Genomic DNA, 22,289 nt, shown 5'->3' with positions numbered 1-22,289 from the left:
TAGTTAACCCACCCTCCTCACCTCAGCCCCTGACAACTACTGATCTGCTTTTTGTCCCTATCGTTTTGTTTTATCCAGAATGTCCTATAAAGAGAACCATACAATATAGAGCTTTCGGAGACTGGCTTCTTCCACTTAGCAAAAATACTTTCCAGACTCATTTCGGTTGTATCTATCAGCAGTTTTTTCCTTATTGCTGAGCATTATTCCAACATATGCATGAACTACAACTTGTCTACCCATTCACCATCTTATGGACATTGGATTTACTTACGGTTTTCAGCAATTGTATACAAAGCTGCTATAAACTCCTATATAAAAATTTCTCATGCAGGCATATACCGTCATTTTATATGAATACCTCAGAAGTGGAATTGCTGGATCATAGGGTAAATATACGTTTAACTTTCCAAGAAACCACCAATTTTTTTTAAAATGGCCGTGCCATGCACCATGCAGGAACACATGGGAATTCCCGCTGATCTGCATCCTTATCAGAACTTGGTATTGTCAGATTTTAAAATTTGATCCACAGGTATAAAAAATGTTCTAAAAGGTGTGCAGTGGTGTCTCATTGTGATTCCAATTTGCATTTTCTTAGTGACCAATGGTCATTCTATGTGCTTCTTTGCCATCTGTAGCTCTTTTTTTTTTGGTGACATGCCTGTTGAAATCTATTGACCATTTTTTTGTTGTTATTACTCACATCATATTTACATAGTATTCTTTTTATATAGTGGGTACTAGTCCTTTATATCAAATGTTTTACAAGTATTTTTTCTTCTGGTCTGAAGCTTATCCACTCACATGGCCAGTGTTTTGGGTGTTGTATCCAAGAAGAAACCTTTGCCCAACCCAAGGTCACAAAGACTTTGTATGTTTTCTTCTAGAATGTTTACAATTTTAGGTTTTACATTTATTCCTATGTCCATTTTAAGTTAATTCTTATATATGTGGTAAAATGTCATTTTTAATTGAAAAATAACATTTACATGGAAAAGTACACAAATCATAGGTATATGGTTCAATAAGCTTTTAGCAACTAAACATGTAATCTGCATCTAGAGCAAGGAACAGAACATCACTAGCACCTCAGAAGACCTCTTGAACTTTCCCCTCCATAGAAGACTTTTAAGCAGAAAAGTGACAAGAAGTGTGTCTCTTTGAGAAATGACTCGGGGGGGGGGCAATCTAAAGGGTTGATTAGTGACAAGAAATTGTTCATTGTTTGCATCTCATTGGTTTGTTTTGGGGCAAGATCTTCAGCACCTACTATGCTGCTCTCCAAGGCAGGTGTTGAATACTGACTGGACAGACTGATCTTCGATATGAGTGTCCTTGCCCATAGAGTAAAAATCAAGTCTAGAGCATCTCCATGTATAATAGAGAAGTTAGAAGAGAGTGAAACACCAACACGCAGGCTTAAGAAAAAATAGATGACACTGACCTGAGCTTGGATTTTGAGATGGCTTGGCTGAAAGAAAGACAAAAAGAATAGGGTTTCTGTTAGGAAGGCTTGAGCATATGCTCCCTGTCACTTCAGCTGAGAGATCAGAAAAGCCATGCACAGAAGCCTGGGCTCAGCATCCCCAGCTCCCCCAGTGAGCCATCAGGGGTGAGAGCAGAGCAGGAGACAAGACACCTGCCAGGGCCCAGGCACGAGAAAACTCTTCGCCAGCGGCCCTGCACAGCCCTGTCAGAGGCCATGATGCCCGGGGTTCTTCTCCCCTGACCCCACTTCGCCAGACTGAAGTCAGGGGGGCCTCCCCTGCTCGCCTCTCAGCCACTCAGCAGTAGCATGTGCTCCTGCTACAGCAAAAAGAGCACTGGACTAGGAGTCCTAGCTCTGCTATTCACTAACTGCACGGCTTCGGGCAAGCAGCACACCTTGTTGAGCCTCAGTGTTCTCATCTGTAAAATGAGGAAGACGAATCCATCCCCCTGCCTACTTCACAATGCTGTAGGGAGGGCAGAGCAAGACAACAGAGGCAAATTCACTTCTTAAACTGCTGAGCATTCTGCCCAAAACACATTATTTTTATGAATCATTGCCAAGAAGATCAAATTCTCTTAAAAACACCACCTCTACTTTACAGAGATAAGACCTAAGAGATACCAGCAGGAAGCAAATGAACCAAAATTGCATGGGCTCCCCAAAGCAGGCAGTACTCTGCACATTGCACGTTGCTGGTCCCCGCTGGGGACCAGGTCATCTAGACAGAAGCCAACAGGGGTGAATGTGGTGGCGCCCTCCACTGTTAGGAGAGGATGGTGCAGGGCTCCCCAAACAAGTGCCGTGAGCTCTCAGGGTCCAGCCGCCACGCAGGAGGTCAGGAGAACCCGCCAGGGAAGGAAAACTGAAATATGCAGCACATTCTGTCAGCCACTCTGCCATACAAGCTCTTCGTCAAAGCACTGATGCCAACACCAGACCGGGAAGAGAATCAGGCCTGTTACCCCCACCGCCGACACCCAGAGGGCCCAGCCTTGGCCGTGCCTCTTCTTTTCCACCAGCACCTAGTGGACACAGTGGAATTGCCGGGTTACCTGGCATGCCCCGTGGCAGGCTCCGCCTCGGCAGGATGGGCTGCTCTGGGGGGAGAGGCATGTGAAACGCTGGGGGTCTGGGGGCCTGGGAGGGGAGGGGAGGGGGACCAAGGGGTCCAGGGTGAGCCCACCCACCCCTCGTGCATCTGAGGCTATGGCCTGGGGTGCCTGCCCCACAGGTGCTCCCCTAAGAAGGCAGGAGGAGACAGGAGGGCAAATGGCCTCCACACTCACCAGAGACTCCCACAGCTGCCTTGGTTCTCGCCTCCGCCACTTACGTTCTCTGTGTTCACCGACTCGGTCTCGCTGGTGGGCATGCTGGCTGCGGGGAGAAGACAAGGCTTTAGCCGGCATGCTGGAGGTGCTGCATGCCCAGGAGTGGGCCGGCTGCAGATCACTGCCTCCAGGCAGGCCCTCTGGGAGCCCAGGAGGAGGGCGAGGAAGGGTGAGTGGCTAGGCACCTCTATGGCAAGGGAGTCCCTGCTTCCGTGATCCGCCGAGAAAGCCCACAGAGAACCACTACCCTTTCCCAACAGGAGGAAGCTCTGTCCATTCAGACACTTCTCAAGAAGCCTAGGGGCTGAACTGAACCCAGTTGCCGTGCCTGGCACCAGCTTATTCTCTTACCTTCCAGGAGTGCACTGAGAGTCCACCAAAACAACTCAAGCTACAGCGACATCTTTGCTGGCCCCAACCAGTGTTCTCTAGAAAATCTGTGACTAGACCAGTATTTCATACATGAATTCTTATTGTAAATATACTGAAGGAGAAGAGGTATTGGATGCAGGAGGACATGAAGGTACCAAGCACAAAATCTTTTTAAAAATTTAAGAACTCTACTCATTATTAGCTAATTTTATCTGCTAAGTTGCACTGAGCTTGTGAAGCCAATATGCGGAAGGCTCTTTCCAAAGCAGCCAGCACTAGAGTACACAGGAAATACAGTCTTACAGGTAGGTCTTCTCCCAAGTGGTGACCAGAGGGCAAAGCGGACTGTGGTCTCAGTGTCACCAGGGTCTCTGGGCATGTCTCACTCCTCTACAGCCGGATCCTGAGCAGAGGAAGTGGAGGGAATGTAGAAATGCACCAGCTGTGATGGGAGGCCCAGGGACCCACCATCTAGCATGTGGGCTTTAGTTCTCATCCTCTTGATTCAACCTTAAAAGCATCCTAAAGATGGGTTGGAGCCGGGTCATGAAGGAGATGGACGGCACAAAGAATTGCACCTGCCCTGGAAAATCCATGGATTTCCAAGAACTACGAAAAGAGCCACCTCAGGGGTCCACGCAAGGAGTTCTGGAAACACGCAGTAACAAATTCTGCTCTGGGGTTCGGAGAGGCGGTCACTGAAGATGGAAATGTGGGAGAATCACCCACTACATGCATTTTTTGCCCTGATGCATCTTTTTGACCTGTAGCGACCACCTTTATAGACCTTGTGGTATCAACAGGAAGGCCTTCTCCCTGTGGGCTCTGCCGATACGGCTCCTCTTAGCAAGGATGCCTCTGCTTGGATCTGCAAAAGCTGGTAGTGGTTCTTAGTGCTGTGATGGAGGTTCTGAGGCCAGCCCAGGCACAGAGGCCAGAGGAGCTGGGCCAGTGAGCTCTGCGTAGGCGAGGGACACGGTGAATGACAAGGATGAAGGTGGGCCTGACCTGAGAGGCCCAGAGAGCTGAGAAACATCTCTTCTGAGGGCACCAAAGAGAGTCCTTTTCCCTCTGGGGGCACCCAAGGAACTGAGCCTGCCCGGGTGGGAGATTCACAGCCGTGTCCGGGAGTATTTAGGCAAAGGCAGCAGACAAAATGAGCAAAACGACAGACCCACGTCACACTGCTGGTACTTTCTTAGAATGACCCTTCCTCCGCAACCAGGTCAAAAGAAACCAACTACTAACTTTGATTCACTTTTTTTACGACTCCACGTAAAAACCTGTCAAAAATAAACCAAAAACCCCACACAATCCAACAACAGAGAAACCTTTAACAAAAGCTCCATAAAGACACACACACTCACGCACACACACCGCATGCGCACACATGCACACGCGCGCACACACACGCACACACGCACGAAGCTGCTCATGCAGTTCTCTTCTCCACGACTGATTTGTGCTCTGACTTGAAAAGACAAAAACGTTGTAAAATTCAATGAAGTTCACTGCTATGGGCTCCTCCATAGGTCACCCTTGTCTTCAGTGACAAAGAAAATCACAGTGGGAGACTCCTACAAATATGACCGTGAGTCATCTCTGTGGAACGCTTTTCTTGGTAGTTACCGTCGCTACTAAGGGGTCAGCAGTTGAGAGCACGTGACCTGGGGCAGGAGTGGGGGTGAGTGGGGGGCCCCAGTTAACATTTGACTGAGCTGGGCACAGTCTCACCTCTCTGCAGGCTACAATGCTCCATGCGGAGAGTGGTGGTGCTCCCTCCACACTCTCGAGAGCCACTTCCGCCTCTCACCGTTTAATGTTTCACGGTTCTACTACTAATCATCCTAGATCTGTAATTATTCTTTCCAAAAGAGCAAACTTCTTCTGAACAGGCTAAGTCATTATGGCTTCTTACCCTCTGGGGCCCTATCCCGGGATAAGAGCAGTGCAGTTGCTGCATGTCATTCCTAAAGCTTCTTTTTTTCCAACCATCTGATCAAAGCAGATAAATTACATGCTGACTATGGTGGGGGGGCATTTTGCATTTCTGGCTCCGTGCCAGCTGTTAGTGAATGAAATGTACTAGTTAGTCCCTGAACATGAGAACCAAGTGGGGAGAAAGATAAGAAACAAAGGCGAACTCCCCAGACAGAAACTAAGAGAGGTTGACGGTGTGGCATGGTGTCAAGGTCGCACTGATGGAGAGAAGTTTCCCTGCCCCCCAGGCGGACTCCATCCTTCGGTAGCTAAAAGCGGACTCTTGGGTCGGCCAGATCCCAGTTTAACCCCACCTGTGTGGCTGAACTTCTCCAATGCTCCATTTTCTCATCTGGGGCTATTGGCAGAACTGAGTGAGATAAAATACATGGTGGGTTTTCCCCACAGTCCTGGGTCATCCTGTGTGGATCCACAGTGTCAGGCAATCGGTGAGGCTCAGACATGGTAGTTGTCACCTCAAGAAAGCTCTCCTGGAGCTCCCTGGAAGCAAAGGTACACTCCATGCGTGGCCCAAACCCAGGGTCCCTTTGCTCTGACCATTCTTGTAGAGAGACACCTAGTGTGAACAGTCTTCCACACGCCTGAGTCAGTTTTGGCTGTGAAGTAGGCAGGGGATGGATTCGTCTGCAAACAAACCACGGTTTGTATCTTTTTATCTCGGACGAGTCATTTCTGTCTGACTTCGCCTGCGGTAGAGATAGCAACTTTTCTGTCTTAATGGTTAGATGCTGAGAGAGCTGCGGACCCACCCATAATAAACAACCTATTCTGGAATGACATCAACCAGAGCCGAGGAGGCGGTGAGGGGGAGGCGGGGGAAGAGCACAGTGACTGTGCTAGAATTGGGTGACCTCATTTGGTCCCGGAAATGGACCGTGATCCAGTCCCTTCACCTGAGCAGAGGACCCGGGCTCTGGTGGGGGGCTCTGGCAGCCTTTTTCTCTGCTCCAGCCTTTCCCTCCCGGTCACCGGGGAGCACTTCCTTTCCCCAAAGTACGGAGACAGCAGGCCCAGTAGGCAAAAGGAGCTCGTTTGTACATAAGCATTTCACCCTTCACTTGTACTGGGCATTCCTCATTTTTAATGATAAAAAATTGATACGAGTTTCACTTCGCTTAGTCCCATTGGGACTTCATCTCTGTTTTTACTATCAGGACAGAAGGATCACAGACTGTTAGAACCGGGACGGGCCTCTGAGATCACATGAAGCAACTCCGTGATTTCACAGAGAGACCTGACCAACTGGCCTCAGGACACACAGTTCAGGTGTGAGAAAGCTCTCCTGCTTCCCACCTGGTGTTCTTCCCACTTGGCCATGCCCCCTGTGCTTGTGGTATATGCTTAAATACACTGCGATACGTTTTGGTATCAGTATATGTTGACATGTATATTGGTATGCCCTTAAAATTATACTTAATATACTGGTACACGTTGGTATATATTGGCATATCCTTAAAATGCCACACATTAAAAGTTCCAAAAGCCAAGTAAGCCTATTCTCCATCAGTCTTGGTTTGCTATCCTGATGACCTCAGTGAACCCCCAGAAACCTGGTATACAGCCAGACCACCTCTAGGAGACCACCCCAACAAAGAGAGAGAACAAAAGTCAAGCCACTGTGGTGACTACTGGGACTTTATGAAAATCCACGTAAGCCCATGGGAAAATTCCTGGAACACAAGCCCTTTCCCCAACTGGCTGCCATAGCCTTATGGCTGCCCCGTGCAGGGGGAGCACTTTGTCCCCTTCAGGACAGATTCAACAGAATTGCTGACAAGCAGCTCAGCTAGTTAGGGATGCAGGCAGAGACTCCCCCCACCACTGCCCCTGCAAGTCCCATCAGGTCATCTAGAGGCAGAAGCAAGCCAAGGGGCCATCTGCATGCAGAGCAGCTGTAAATCCTTTCCCTCACACATTCCAGGGAACTTGAGAACTCTGTGGAGCAAGTTTGCAGTTTTTTTAAATACAAGTTTTAAAACTATTTCCAGAATCTGGGGTGAAACCAGGCATTAGGACAAGCCTGTGCCTAGAATGGGATGCTGACCTGCACTGCAATTTGCCTGCTGAAAACCTGGGGAAGCGCAGGGCTAATGCTTTGCAAGCTCCTCCAGGTGCTGGGAACTCCGAGAAGAGCTTCAGGGCAGACCCTGAGGCTTCGAATGTGGGCCCACTGAGCAAAGGACCTGAGGGCTGCCGTCGGGGTGGAGGTGATGCCAGACAGCAGCCCGTCGGGCCCTGGACTGCAGACGAAAGCCACCCCAGCCTCCGCAGGCGGGGCCCCGCTTGGAATGCTCTCTGTGGATGCTGTGCCACATTGTTGCTAAGATCTGCAGCGGGGCCCGGATGCCATCACGGGCAATGCCACACAAAATAAACGGGGGAAACACGCCGTTTCTCAGGCCAGCACAACTAACTAGCATTTTCATGGACACGTGGACCCACACACACGGTGAATGAGTCTGTGTGTGGGTGCAAGTAGGCAGCCCCAAAATTATGTTCACTGTTAACAGGCATAGCAAAATCTCCAATCCTTCCATGACAGAGGCTACTCAGCTCAAAAGCCACAAGAAGTAATGTCAGAGAAGCTTGGCCTTTGTCACCGGTAATGTGGGGACAAGTCCTTTCCCTTTTCCTCCCTGGGTGTAGCTGGCTAATCTAGAACAGGAGCTGTTGGGTGATATCATCTGTAAGACCCATTTACAACTCTGACCTGCTTGAACTGCTCTAAAGAGGAAACACCCACAGGCTGTCTGCCTGGTTTTACCACCAGCACCGAGGGGGTGTTCCTTGCACTCCCCCACCTCGGAGAAGAGAGAGCAGGGAAGGAGCAGTGTTGTGAAGCCCCTGCCTACCGTCCCTCAGAAGGGCTGCCAGAAATCCAGAAGCCTGTCCAGAAGAAGTGTTCCCAAGTCTCCTTCAGACAGAGCTGCTGGGGAAGGGAGCAGCCCCCCAAGAGTCCTCAGCCAGCCACAGGAGCCCCAGGACCCATGCCAACTGAGCGCAGAGCACCCCAGCATCGTTCTCGAGCCTGGCACACCAAACAGCCTCCTTCACAGATGTCCTGGGCTTCTTGAAGCCTCGAGCCCCTGTTCTCCATAGGACAGTCTCTCTTGCATAGTCAGGGATGCCTCTCCAAATCTGACCCCAAACCTGAGCAGCCTAAACCTTCTGATCCCTTCCTCTCAACAGGTGGGGGAATGAGATTGGACAACTGAGCAATGGCAGTCATGGCCGCCTTCCTTGGGAACAGGGGATCCGAAGCCAAGGTCTTGCGGGTTTTTTTTTTTTAATCTTATTTTCATGACAAGCATGAATAGTGCCATGATATCCCCTGAAGGAATTTGCCCATGGTTGCTAGTAGTGACACCCTCAGCCATCACAAGGTAACAGACTCTGGTTGCTGTAAAGAAGTGAGCCTCTTCTTTGAGAATGTGGGTCAAGGCCAGACCAAGGTTTCTGTGTCTAAAGCAAGAATGATGCCCTGACAATAATTACTTCTGTATGACTAATGACATGGGGAGCACCACACCCCCATGAGGGCCCTCGCTCCACCAGCCTCATCAGGGGCCTTCTTTGGGGTCCTTGGGCATCTCAGTCAATAAAAGACCTCCCCCACTCAAACTATATGAGGCTGAAAATACGAGGCTTCTTCCTCTCCCCACTTGCCTAAGAAAGCTAGCAAAACATCCTTGAAGAATCACAAGGTGTAAGCAAGCGCCTGCTCAGGAGGACGGGCACCTGCGTGCCCAAGGAGAGGGCTCTTCTCTTCTGGGGACAGACCACTCATCTTCTCGCGGTAGCCTGCCCAGGGCCAGGGTCCTCCGTCAGTCTTTGAAAATGGTTTTGTCTTATGTCAGTGACAGTATTTCCTGCTTACCTGAAGTCCAATCTTCCTGCAGAGGCCTCCAGGGGCTGCACCAAAGCCAGCTCTTCTTCATAAACCTCTGCAGACACCAAGCCTACATGAGCCAGCCCCCACCTGGCCCCTAACTGGCTGCCCACCCCCACGCAGTTTCCTTCTCATCTCAGGCCCACAATGTGCTCTCTGGAGGCTGAGGGGCTTATTTCTGATACTCCGTTCTCGTACACTCCAAAAGCCTTCATTCTGACCACCCGTGGCTTGTTCCAATTCCTACAACCTATGAGCTCAACGTTCCCACGATGGCAGAGGCTACTACCAAGAGAACAGTGCAGTGTGTCCCCTCTGCTCCCTTGGCAGTTGGCTTGGTGGCCCTATTTACAGTCAAATCGGCTCTTCCTCTAGAGTCGTCCAACCAGGGCCGACCTCAGTGGCAGCAACTAGGTAAACCGTGTGAGTGCAGAGGCAAAGCCCTGCACTGCTGTAAGGCTACGGTGGTGGCTTGGCAGGCAAGACAGGGCACCAGCTGTCTGCATTAACTGCTCTGCATTCAGGTGGTCCTGACACTGACCCCAGGTTTCCAGTGAGGGTCTGTGTTTAGCATTCTTTTTTACAGCAGACCTTGAAAATGAACTATGCCCCCACATGAGCCCTTTCCTCATCCCCGCTCACAAAAGGCAAGTGGCCCCCCCCATCTTTGCATCCTAGAAGTCTGCTTTTAACTTCATTCTTGAAACTGGCACTACTAGTTTTAGTATGTCCTGAGCAAACCAGCCGGAGGGTGGAAAACCAGCAGGCCTTGTGAAAAATGTAACCTGGAAAATCAAAATCAATCAAATAACATCACTGGAATTTCTAAACAGTTTAGATGAAAAAGCATCATTGGGGAAAAGTGTTTAAGAAGTCTGTCTTCCAGTCTAAGAATATTCATGCTTAATTAAATAAATGTTCTGAGTGGGTTCAGCTGCTTCTTTAAAAGGTATAGTTCAAACAAAAAGGAAACTGCAATGCTGTCTTGGCAAAACCACACATTTGGGGTAAAGACAAGAAGAAAACAACATGACCAAGTTTCCAAGGAATCAAGCGGTTAAAACGTAGGCATCTTATAAACACACCACGCAGGCACACACATGCACGTCACACCAGGCCTATGTGCAAGGAGAAGGCTCCAGAAGCCTCGGGAGAGGAGTCTCCCGAGGGGAAGTTCAACCTCAGTCATTTACCGTGATCTTTAGCCCTGCGTTGGCGAAAGCAGCAAAACTTCCTTTTCTTCTTATCCTCTTTTAGCAGGTCGGCCACTGTGACTCCTTCAGGTGGAACACAGGCAATGTCGTTATGATTCGGTAGAGGGCGGCAGGAGCAACGCAAACAGGGCCGGAGAACCTGAGAGGCAGCCGCAGCCCTGGACTCTGATACGGAAACGCTAACTGTCCTCCTACATGGACATCTACAGTTTGGGGTCTGACCAGTAGAGGGGAGGTGCACTTTCTATAGCGAGGATACCAAATGCCTGTCTCTAAAGGACCTGTCCTAAATAACCAACCAACTAACCCATCGGGGACGAAGCTCCCCAGGGTTTGCCCACCCTGCCAAGAGGGCGTTTGGGAGCAGGCATTCGGCCAAAGTCAGGAGTCCCAGGTGCTGACCAGCTGGGCGAGTGTGGGAAGGACATGTGGTTTACAAGGTGGGCTCTGGACTTGGACAGACCAGGTCTGATCTCAGCCCTGCCACTTCCTGACTGGATAAGCATGGACAGGTGACCTGCTTTTGCTAGGCCTCTGCTTACCTTAGTGAGTGGAAAACAGTAAATACAGTAATACAGGTGTTGGCAAGGAGTGGTCAGCCATTACGGGTATAACTCCCCTGCAGCCACTAAGGCACAAGAAGAATGATTCTAGGGTCTCCAGCTTCCTCTGGCCCTGGGATAGGATATCACAATATTAACCAGTGGGCTAATCTTCAGGGTGGGGCCCGTGCTCAGGGAAGGGAGCTGCAGGTGCAGTAGGGAAAGCAGAAGGAATGTTGAGCGGGCAAGGACATGAGGACATGGGCACTCTCGAGCATGACTGGTGAGAATGTAAATGGGTACCAATGGGCATCCTCTCTGACCCAGCAAATCCCTTTCTGGCACTTTCTCCCACAAGAATGTGAACACGTGTGTGCAGACACAGGTGTATGCATCTGTGGGGATTAATAGTGGCTCATCCGTGGACTAGCAGAAACTGGGTTCAAATCCCAGCTTGGCCACTTGATGGGCATGTGACCCTGGGAAGCTACTTAATGTCTCTGTGTTCAATTTCCCCATCTGTCAAGTTCTTGCCTCCCAGAGCCCTGTGAGGAATAATGGATTCGTGTACCCCTGACCCTTAGAACAGTGTCTGACACACAGGAAGCACTTGATAAATGTGAGATGTTCTTATTCTGCATTTTTTCATTGAACAAATAATCACTGGAAACACCTATGTGTGACAAGGACCACGCCAGGTGCCAGCCACACAATGGAGAACAGAAGCAGACCCTGTTCCTACACCCGAGGAGCTCACGGTCTGAGCACATGGTTCAGTGAGAAAGGCAAGTTGCTGCACCATCCGAGCTGGATGATCTTACGGTGGGGACCTGTGGGCAGGTTGCCCGTGAAAACACGTATGTTCCCATATGTACAGTGAGGTCGGAAAGAACAGGTCCCCAACTGCCCAGTCTGGTTCTCTCATCCTTTATACACTTTGATATTATATGAATTCTCGGCAATGAGCAAATATTACTTTTACAATTAAAATATATTAAAAACAAACACACACAACCCTGACTTGGACTCTACAAACCTGGCGAGAGGGCCTTTTCCTCAGGTCCATGCTGGGGCGCCCATCCCTGAGTCTGTCTCCCGCCAGCTCTTAGGAGACCTACTTAGGGCGGGCATCTGCTCCCCGTGCCACCCACCCAATGGAGGGAGGGGTCTCCCAGCCGCCCCCAGCGCTGGGCCCACCCCCATTCTCCTGGTCAGAGGCAGTTCCAGCAACCTCTTGGGACAGGGCAACCCTCCTGACGCATGCAGCCTCTAACTGCTGCTATTTGTTTTACAGCTTTCAAAGTTTTCCATTCTGAATTTGCACCCTGAGCTAGTTTAACTGTAATGAAAGCAGTTTGATAAGTCGTACTTTGAAGACAAAAGCTTTGAAACCAGACCAACACACTTCCATGCCCTGTGCTTGCAAACAGCTATGCTATCCCTGATTTCCTGCCCATCCCCAAATCAAACATCTCAGGAAAAGGCACCCAAGGGGTGCACGCGGAAGGGAAGTGAACAGCTGTGGCAACCCTGGGCATGGACACCTGGGGGGGAGGGGCGGGGCAGCCTCTAGGACCTCTGAAGAAGAGATCTCCTTGTGGGCATCACGTATCCCCGCTTACAGAGATTATCGATCATTAATAGTTCCCACAGTGAAACGGCCCTGCTTTTCTGGCCAGGAATTTTAGAATGAGCTCCCTTTAAAACGATTTCATTATTTTTAATGCCTTTTTTTTTCCTTAAAAAAAAAAAAAGACTAATCACTGACAATGAGAAGAGTTTAAAATAGAATTTTAGGCTTCCAGATTTTAATGGCCCTAGAAAAACGCCATTGTTAACACAGAAGCAGCTGCATACGTCTAAAAAATCACTTTGAGATTTGGCAGGGTTTCTTAAGAAACTTGAGGCTCAGCAAAAAGTTAAATAAATTATCCTTGAAAATGTCCCAAATGCTTAGGAACTAACTTCCAAGGGAATTTTGTCCATTCAATTAACCATGTAACACCAGCTTCCTAACAGCACATTTATAGAACAGACATTTTAAATATTCCATGAATGCACAAACTAGGGCTACCAGTCACTGCACCCAGCAGACAGCCCAGTTACGGCCCCGACTGCCTCTCCTTCTGTCTTCCTTCAAGTGAAAGCCTGAAACAGTGTGATATTCAGTGTGATAGCATTCAGGAGTTCCCAACCCCAGCTTCACTCGGGAACCTCCAGGGAGCAGCAGATAAAGCCATGCCTGGGTCCCACTGCACACAGACAAGTCTTCTTCGGGGTTGGGCGTTGGGGAGTATGGCACCAGGATGTGTCTGCGCTCCCCAGGTGACAGTCACGAACAGCCAGAGCTGGGTACCACAGACGCAGACGGGGACATTTAGTAGATCAGAGAGAAAAGATGAGGTGTGCGCAACTGCAAGCACTGGATTTGACATCTGCTCTCTGACAGCAAGCATCAACAAACTACAGATGGATGCTGAGCCAGAAAGTTGTGCCTTGGTATCTTCAACATGACTGGTAAATGGGTTTGTTTTCCATCAGTACTTTAGAACTCTATAGTCTCTGAACAGGAGAGTATAGGGACATGATCCTAAAAGGGGTCCTTAGCCTGAGGTTGGTTAGAGATCTAGTAGGCTCTGCAAGAATTATTCTCTTTAGGTCAAGTTTTACAGTAGTCAGTACTCCTATGGTTACAGTGACGCCTGCCAGTTATCAAACTTTAATCCTCACGACAACCCCATGGGCAAATATTTATCCCCTTCTTGAAGACAGGGAAACAGGGGCTCAGAGACATTGGGCAGTGTGCCTATCACTCAAGTCCAAATTCCGAGTCACAAAACTCAATGGCAGCCAATTCCAGAGAAGGGGCACCAACATGCTGTCTAGCCCCTACCTCCAAAGCCTCACGACACCTGCTATTCATGGCTCCTGAGGCCTCCCACCTTTGCTTGTACAGGCTGAGACTTGGCTATAGCAAGGGCTTCCTGTCACACTGTCACTTAACTCCCCCATGTCTGGAAGGACCCTGCCCCAATCCCATCCAGGACCCAGCTGAAAAGGGCAGTACGGATAAAGCCAGGATGCCTAGGGAGTGCCCCATCCCCTCTCCCCGAGAACATACAGGAGCAGGGCTGCAGTGTTAAGTGTGCAGGCCTGGATCTCTCACACTCAGGGAGCACACTGACAATGGCCATGCCCACACCGCACTGCTTACAACCAGGTCACAGAAACCAGACCTGTCATGTGCAGGTGGTACATCAACCGCTGTCAGCTAGGGAGGGGGACGATGTAGGCCTTGTGGAAACCCTCTCCCCCTGGGGTTTCTTGCTGTGACAGGAAGAAAATAGCCAGCAACCACAGGATGTCCCAGGCAAACCCCAGCAGCTCTCCTTGGCCAAAAGGTCTGGGCTGCCAGGAATATATTCAGGGAGGCCCATTTCCTCATTGGGAGGAGATCTGGGGTTCTCGTCTTAAGTCAGTTAAATCCCTACAAGGTTCCCACAGCCTGGGATCTAGGTCTGTCTTTCAGATCTGAATCATTAATGCTCCGGGAATCAGGTGATTCAGGAAATCAGTCTCACTCCACAGGAAAACTCAGCATCTGGCAAAAGGAGCCTGATAAAGGACAAGAGTACCCCACAGAAGCGTGCACTCTTCTGGATGGAATGTCAAGCTGGTTCCCCAGGCTGAGCCACACAGTACTGTGCACAGCAAAAACCACAGAGCTGCCATTCCAGACCCGGCGCGGCTTTACCAGGTGAGGAGCCCTGGTTACAAAGTGAATTCTGAGGACCTACAACTTTGAAAGGGCTGTTCTTTCTTTCCCTGATTACACTACTAAGCAATACACTGCAGGGCTTGGAATACTTATAACCTTCTGTCCTTCGTTCGTGCCATTTCCCCAGCCTGAGAAGGACTCTCTTCTCCCCCATACATTTTGAAACCACAGGCTGCTACTCCTTGGAGCTCAGCAGGAACACCACCTCCTCTAGGGAACCCCCCCCTTGCATCCCCCATCTCCACCCCATCGCCCCAGGCTGCTTCGCTGTGCCCTTTGAGGCTCCCGTAGCAGACTGCTGCCCCTGATGACGGGGCCAGCTTGTCCCCATCTTACGCTAAGGCCCCGCTTCTCCATCTTCCCTCCACAGCTAGGTTTCCAAAGGCAGAGGCATGGATTTTTGTCATCATGTGGCCAGGTCCTATACACATGGTGGCAGGGCACAGGAAGTACTGGGCTAAGACAAAGTGAGCGAGAGCTCTCAGGACTATCAGAAGACATTGCTTCGAGTTCAGGGAAAATGCCCACTCCTCAAACCACAGGCCACAAGCACAATCTCACCATACCTGATACCAGCAGCACGAATGGGGACCCAATTTCCAAAGCCGGGGCAATGAAGAGATGAAAAGACACAGCTTGAAAGGCTCACCCAGCTCCCCATCAGACAACTGGTAAAGGAAGGTGCCGTGCTCTGGCTGACACACGACATGCTACATTAGGAGAGGGAGGACGTGGCTGGCAGACCCCCTGCCCCCCAGGTCAGCGTGGAAGCTGCAGTCTAGAAACGAAGAGGGAGACAGTGAGGTAGGCATCCCCCTGCTCCAAGTACAGCCTGTTGCCGGCCATGCGGTAGGTGTGGAAGCTGCAAGAAGACCATGGGGATTCAGACTCAAATGCCCTGAACACAGACGCCCTTCTTACATCCAGTGACCCAGAGGACATCACCACATTTGGAACTGGAAGGAATAGCACCGTATGAACTCCAATCTCAGAGTCAGCACACAAAGGCAGCTTTAGAAATCCTCCGGCAGCTTCCTGATGCCCAGGCACTGAGTCCCCAGTCTCTTTCTCGAGGGAGCAGCACCAGTGACACTGGGAAGCAGAAGGGAGGGGAGAGGAGGACCCTGCACCCTGCTGGCCCCCCAGGAGCACACAGGACTTAGTCCATCATTTGCAGCTGTGAGAATAGGAAACCCACTCTCCCGATGGAAGGACAGACCCAGAGTCCCCAGCTAGAAGCAACCAAAAGGCCATCTTAGTCAACCATGGGCCGCTCAGCCTTCAGTTGCATGATCAGCTGCCTACAGAGGAGGCACCAACTGGTCTCACCCACCCAGCCCCCCTGCCCCATCTCCCCCAACCAGCCGAAGGAATGAACCACCCCTGTGCCCTCCACACGTCTCTGCCGTGGCTCAGGATGTTTCTCCTGACACCAACCAACCTCAGACCCCTCCGTCCTTCCAGGCTCGGGGCCAATGCCCCACAGCTCTCTGCTGGAGCCCTGTAGTCAGCCCTCACCTCCTCAGCACCAGGCATACAGCTTGCCACCCCTCACGATCTGCGTCTCTGTCCCCTTGGGCTGCATCTCAGCATGCATAGGCCTCACCATCCCCACAAGGAGCAAACCATATATCCTCCATCTCAGGAGTGCCCCCAGCAACCAGCATCCGCCTTGCTGAATGAAGGAGTGTATGACGTCCTAGGGACCCTGCGCAAGGTGAGCTCGCTCACCCATCTTCCACGAGGTGGGGCCCACCTTGGTTCCCCAGGCCTCTCAAGGGATAAGTGCATTTGAGATAGGTTCTTGGTCCTTACTATCAGCTATTCTAGATTTGAAACAAACCACAAGCATCTCAGTCAAATCTGTTGAATTTCAATTTCTGCTTCTACCTGAGGCACAGATGGCCCAGAAAGAGTAAGAGCACATCTGTAGGAGAAAGTAGGTGGTAAAAGACACACCTTGGTTGACGATGGTAATGAACTCCAGGGGTCGCTGGGCATTGGGCTTTCCTGCTGCAGACAGTGCCCAAGGGGCCTGGTGCCACAGTGGGCCACCAGGGGAGTGGGCTCCAAGTAGCCATGCCGAATGACATACCTCCTCACCCTGCCCAGACTGCTGAACTGGTTTCTTCCCAGCTCCTGATGGGCTAAGCATCTGGCTTTGGAAGTGGAGCACAGATGGGAGCCATTCCAGGGGGCATGAGGATGGAGACGGACCCTGCTCTTCAAGTTCTGGTCCAGTCACACGACTCACTCCACAGGGAAGAAGCCGCAGCTCCCATGCTGTAGGGTCACCATGTGTCCTACCATGGCTGGTGCCCCCACAGAAAGGGCTCCCCGAATTCCCAATGAGGGAGTGTGGCTGACCCTGTGACCAGGCACAAATCTAAAACCCAAGCCTCGGGCAGAATCTCAGAGTCGGTGTAAATGCACCTGTCCTCTCTGAGGGGCGGGCAGAAGGAACTGGGCAGCTGAGAGGAGGCCACCCATCTCACAGGCCGGATCAGGGGGTTGAAACGTCTCTGCCCGGTGGGCACCTGAATCACCCCCGAGCTCTGTCCGGTCAGGAGTAGGAAGGTGCTACATACTGTTTCGTTTGCTTTCTTCTCCTCCTTCTTCCTCGTTCTCAGGATCAATGTCTTCTGCTTGGGTGATCCAATCCAGGTAGCCCTTTAGATCCTCCTCCAGCTGCTGCTTCTCCCGGAGCTTCTGGAAATCTCCCCGGGCTTTAGCCTTCTCTCTTTCCTTTGAGAATTCTCTGAGGGCGGCAGAGAGAACACGCACACGTGAGGACGTCCTCGGGGACCTGGACCACGAGCCATCTGCCCTGCCGCACAACAGTCTTGTGGCAGGACACACAGCACTGAGTATAGCCACACGAGCACAGAAAGAGAGGCCACACACGGGGACAGGACAGAGGACAGTGTCTTCCTAAGCAAGACTGTGGGTGTCAGAGCTGCAGAGACCACACCAACACACATGCGCTGTCTCTTAGGAAACGAACAATCCCAAGATCCCAAGGAGCCCAGGCCCCAAACGCCACGTGCTATCATGTCAGGCAGGCTTCCTGACCCCCACCGCCCGCCGCGCCCCGCGCTTCGCCCCCCCTCCCCCGTAGCCTGAACTCAGAGATGTCCCACCTCCCTCAGAGCCTCCTCAGATAGCTGGCATCATATGCCAAAAGAGCAGGGACCCAGGAGGGCTACGCTTTGGCCAGAGAGCACACACACCAAGTTTAGGGCTTCTTCAATACCTTCAGCCAAACACAGCACTCCTGACCCTTGTGTCCAAACGGAGTGCCAGGAGGGGGAGCAGGCTCCCCTAGCAGTACCTGCAGGTTCCAGCCAGAGCAGTGGACAGGGTCAGGGCAGACCCACCTCACAGCCCCATTCTCCCTTCCCACACAGGAAACAGGGCACCGGTGAAGCACTACTGTCATCTGTAACCCTCGCTTTCTTGCCATGATCTTTCCCCAAAAGTTTTGCCCGTCGGAGATGAAGAGGCAGTATGATTTGCTGCCCATTTATGGGAACACCTGTCCTGGAAAGGCTTTGGCAGACGTGTACACATTCCCAACTGCTCGCTGTTTACTCCATCTTTCGTGTCTGCAATCCTCCATCTACGTGTACATACAGAATCCCACATTTGCTCAGGCAAGCCTGGGAGTCAGGTGGGTGAATACCCAATTTTCACATCCAAGGAACCATCTGTATTTCCAACCGGGAATGGCTATAGGAGCCAAGCTACATGAGTTATGGATTTCCTAAGTATGATTAAAAAGCTGCTAAGGAAGCCGATGAGATCACAGGCAGCACAGCTTCTGCACACACAGCCCTGGATTCTGACGGAGGTTACATCTGCCTTCCTTCTGCCTTCCTTCCAGCCCAAATCTGGCACATCTCCCTATCAGGGACCTCTTTAACCCAACCCCGACCCAACTCGACCCAACTCGACCCAACCCAACTCAACCCAACTCGACCCAACTCGACCCAACTCAAGCCAACACACAAAGGGGGACATTATCTGCTTACCTAAAGCCAACCCCTCTTCACTCTCTTCCCTCTCCCTCTCCACTCTGGGCTGTTGAAGGGCTGAACAGACACTTGAAAGCCCAGGGATGCTGATGCTTCAGATAAGAAACTAGAATCCTCACCAAAGTGCCACCCTCTTCCTAGTGAAAAAGGACGACACTCATTGCTCCCCGATCACCCCATTTTGGATGCCCCAGAAGCTGTCCTTGGCTGTGTGAGGGCTTACCCATCCCCACCTGCCCGCTCTGGGAAGGATGAGGAGCCCGGCCTGCAGAGGAGCTGACTTCAGGGGGTTTACAGGGTGAACCAAAGCTGATTAAGACTCAGAGATGTTTTCTGCACTCCTCACCCAGGGCCCTTTCCTCCAACGGAGAATCCCTTCCTGTCTCATGTAGGAAGGGCCATCACAGGCAGGGTCTTGCTGCTTGGGCAAACCGTAACCCTCAGGATGATGTGGGGCTGCTAGGCCTGCCAGGCTTCCCGAGATACAGGACACGCATAACTCTGCTCTGGGTAGATTCACCAAATTAATTTAAATTTTGAAAAAGTCACACCCAATCCATCATGACATCCCTGAAGGATGAAGTGGAGGCCCAGGAGGTTCACTTGTCAACATGAAAATGCATCATATGCCATCTGTTTTCTTAAATACATCGTAAAGAGCAACTATGTGGGCCTCATTTCTATTGTTTGCCAGAAGTATCTAAGCCCAAATCTCTGTGTTTTGATTCTGAACTTGGAGTACGAAATTTACATGGTTATAATAAAAACAGGGTATGCTTATTCCTAGATTCATGTCTCATCTGAGTTCTTAAAAAAGATTACAAAGATAGTAAGAGAGTTACCTGAAAAACTTAAGGGCTTTACAAAAGAGGATTTTGCTTTAATGTATTTTGAGGTTTTTTTTTTTTGCATTAGAAATACAAAAGAGAGAGAGAGAGAACTCTAACAATCTGTATCACTGTTGTACATTCTTGGTTGCTGAGACACAGTAACACACGCATAGGTAAAATCCTACTATGAGTAAAATTTCTGAGAACAAAAACCACTGCCTGGTTTATGGCCCATTTGTTTTAAATAACAATCACTATTACACAAGTTCAGGTAACAAAGTTGTTTATGTAAACCCTCAGAACTGATTTTAGGCAGTTTCCGAATGGCCTAATACTCAGTAGGCATGCGACCTTTGCTGATTTGGACGGAACAGAGATTTGCAAGCATAAATCTCCTCCTGTCGGCTCTGAGATAGCAGGAAAAGGGGCCAGCGGAGGGGGTCCTTGTGATGGACCAAGACCACGTTGGGCTCTCAGGTGGAAGACCCAGATTCTAGTCCCAGCTCTGTCACTGGTCTCTTCTGAGCTTCAGTTTCCTCAGCTGCAAAACAGACATAAGACCTGTTCTCCTGTTCCACAGAGATTAAGACAATACTGTGGGATTCACAAAGCACTGGACAAATGTGAAGTTGAAAGACAGAATATTTAGCTGTTGAATCTGGGCATGAAAAAGGCCATGGGAAGAGCTTTCTCCAATACCAAAGGGAGGAACATGGCAAACAGCTCTAAGTGGGCTCTAAGCTACATGATCCCAGCAGAACTGAGAGAAACACAGGACACGTGGGATCCTGGGCTCAGAGTGACCTCCACGAGCCGGCCAGTGCCTTGTCGATCCTATACCACTCTCTGCTCCATTGGGAATAGCCCATTCCCATCTTGATAAACCTTCCACTCCAGAAAAATCCCACCCAAGTCCACTGAATCTTCCATCAACGTCAGTGGATTAAGAAAAAAACAGTTCTCCATTTTGCATGAGAACTCATTTTTGAAGCTTGTTACTAAGGGACTAAATAGCAGTCACTACTACAAAAGTAAATTTAAAACAGCTATTGGTAGAAACTATCTGACTTTTTATAAATGACTAGAAATCTAACAACTCATCATGTGACAGAAGCCTATTTATTCCAGATCAGAATTCTATTTATGGTGCATTCAATCAGAAGAAAAAAGATATAAGAAAGGCTTCGACAAAAAGGTACATGGTATTTTACCCTTTATGTATGAAAAAAGAGGGAATAAGAAAACACGCATATTATACTTCAGGGTGTATCCAAAGGATAAAGCAGAAAATGCAGAATGGGGACAAATGGAAAGGGAGGGCAAAACAGGAGGGACACTGTTAAGTATATCTTTCTCTATAGTTTTGACTTTTGGGACCATGTTAATGTGAAAAATTACAATTTTTAATCAAATCAACAAGGATGGGATGGAGGGAAAATACCCCTAAAGTGGAAGTAAATTGAGACAAATGAATCTGATTGTATTTCAAACGAATACCACAGCTATACTGAAGAGAAAGACAAAACTAGCTCAGGTAGCTTAGGGTCTCTTGACTGTAGGCTCTCAGCCTTGGATAGGACCGAGTGAGGGAAGAACAGCAAATAAATGCTAAACTCTTCCTGGGAGTTTCGTGTTTGGTAGTGCTATGGACAAAACAATGCTGAAATCATTCTGCATATTACAGGACTTAATGAATGAGCAAATGTGTCCATGTTGCTGGGAGTCAGGGTTCTCATTGGAGAAGGAGGGACATAGAAACATGAAAGGAAGACTAGAAAGAATCCTCTGGGGACAGACTGGAATTGAAGGTGTTGGTGTGAATTCATGATTTCTAGAAGATCTATGTATATATATGTGTATGTATAAATGTAAGTATGTGTATGTATACGTACATACGAATGCATATATTTCCTAGCTCTGTTGAAAGGATATGGACGCAAAGGCACCCCAGTAATTATGAGCACACCTGGTGCCCAGACTTTGTTCTCTAACGCCATTTCCATGAAAAGGAACCAGGAATCTTTGGTAAATTGGCTGATTCCAGGGCTACGGTAGAGTAGGTACAGGATGAAACAAGGAAGGAAGTGCCCAAAACAAATAAATAAAAATTAAAAACAAAACAAAAACACGATAAGGGCATGCCATAAGGTCACAAGAGCCAGAGCAGTATCTCACACTTGCTAAATCTAGGATAGCTTGGGCCCCAAAATAATGAAAAACGGGAATAAATTATAATTTTTTAAAAAAATCAGTCCACACTTCTTATAGACAGATAAATGAAAAAACAAATGAACTGATAGTTGCTAGAGGAGAGGAGAAGGGGCTTGGGCAACATGGGCAAAGAGGAGTGGGAGATACAGGCTTCCAGTTATGGATGAGCAGGTCATGGGATTACAATACAAGGGAATACAAAGCACAGGGAAGAGAGTCAATGATACTGTGATAGCTCTGTATGGTAACAGATGGTAACAACGCTTGGGGTGAGCACAGCATAATGTCTAAACTTGTCAAAACATTATGTTGTACACCTAAAACTAATGTAATACTGTGTGTCAACTATACTTAAATTTTTTGAAAGTGCAAAAAACAAAAGCAAAAACAAATGAGATAAAATGTTAATAAGAGAATTCAGATGAAGGGTACATGGACTGTTCACTATGTTATTCTTATTCTGATAACATTTCTGTAGTTGGAAATTACTTCCAAAGAGAAAAAATTTTCAAGTGTTTGGAAAAATGTAACCAGAGTAACCAAATGCAAATTTATGTCATATATGCATTTCCGCTTACCAGCTAGATTGTAGGCT

General features: G+C 49.4%; 1 protein-coding gene across 4 annotated transcripts in view; it reads right to left on the bottom strand.

The window, feature by feature from the left end:
- CACNA1D (calcium voltage-gated channel subunit alpha1 D) overlaps positions 1 to 22,289 on the bottom strand; it is a 296,432-nt gene that overhangs the window by 89,569 nt on the left and 184,574 nt on the right. For 2 of the 4 annotated variants that reach the window (XM_035727534.1, XM_027583774.2), the window contains exons 9-12: positions 17,208 to 17,377; positions 2,782 to 2,869; positions 2,458 to 2,517; positions 1,448 to 1,474 (exon numbers count right to left, since the gene is read on the bottom strand). In XM_035727534.1, coding sequence (XP_035583427.1) covers positions 1,448 to 1,474; positions 2,458 to 2,517; positions 2,782 to 2,869; positions 17,208 to 17,377 — 345 coding nt within the window. The remainder of the gene's footprint in view (positions 1 to 1,447; positions 1,475 to 2,457; positions 2,518 to 2,781; positions 2,870 to 17,207; positions 17,378 to 22,289) is intronic. The other 2 variants (XM_027583772.1, XM_027583773.1) reach the window with 1 other exon arrangement.

Source organism: Zalophus californianus, chromosome 1 (assembly GCF_009762305.2).
Source record: "Zalophus californianus isolate mZalCal1 chromosome 1, mZalCal1.pri.v2, whole genome shotgun sequence".
NCBI classification, from domain to species: Eukaryota; Metazoa; Chordata; class Mammalia; order Carnivora; family Otariidae; genus Zalophus; species Zalophus californianus.
Note: the sequence above shows the minus strand (reverse complement) of the source record. Positions and strands in the feature narration are given on the sequence as shown.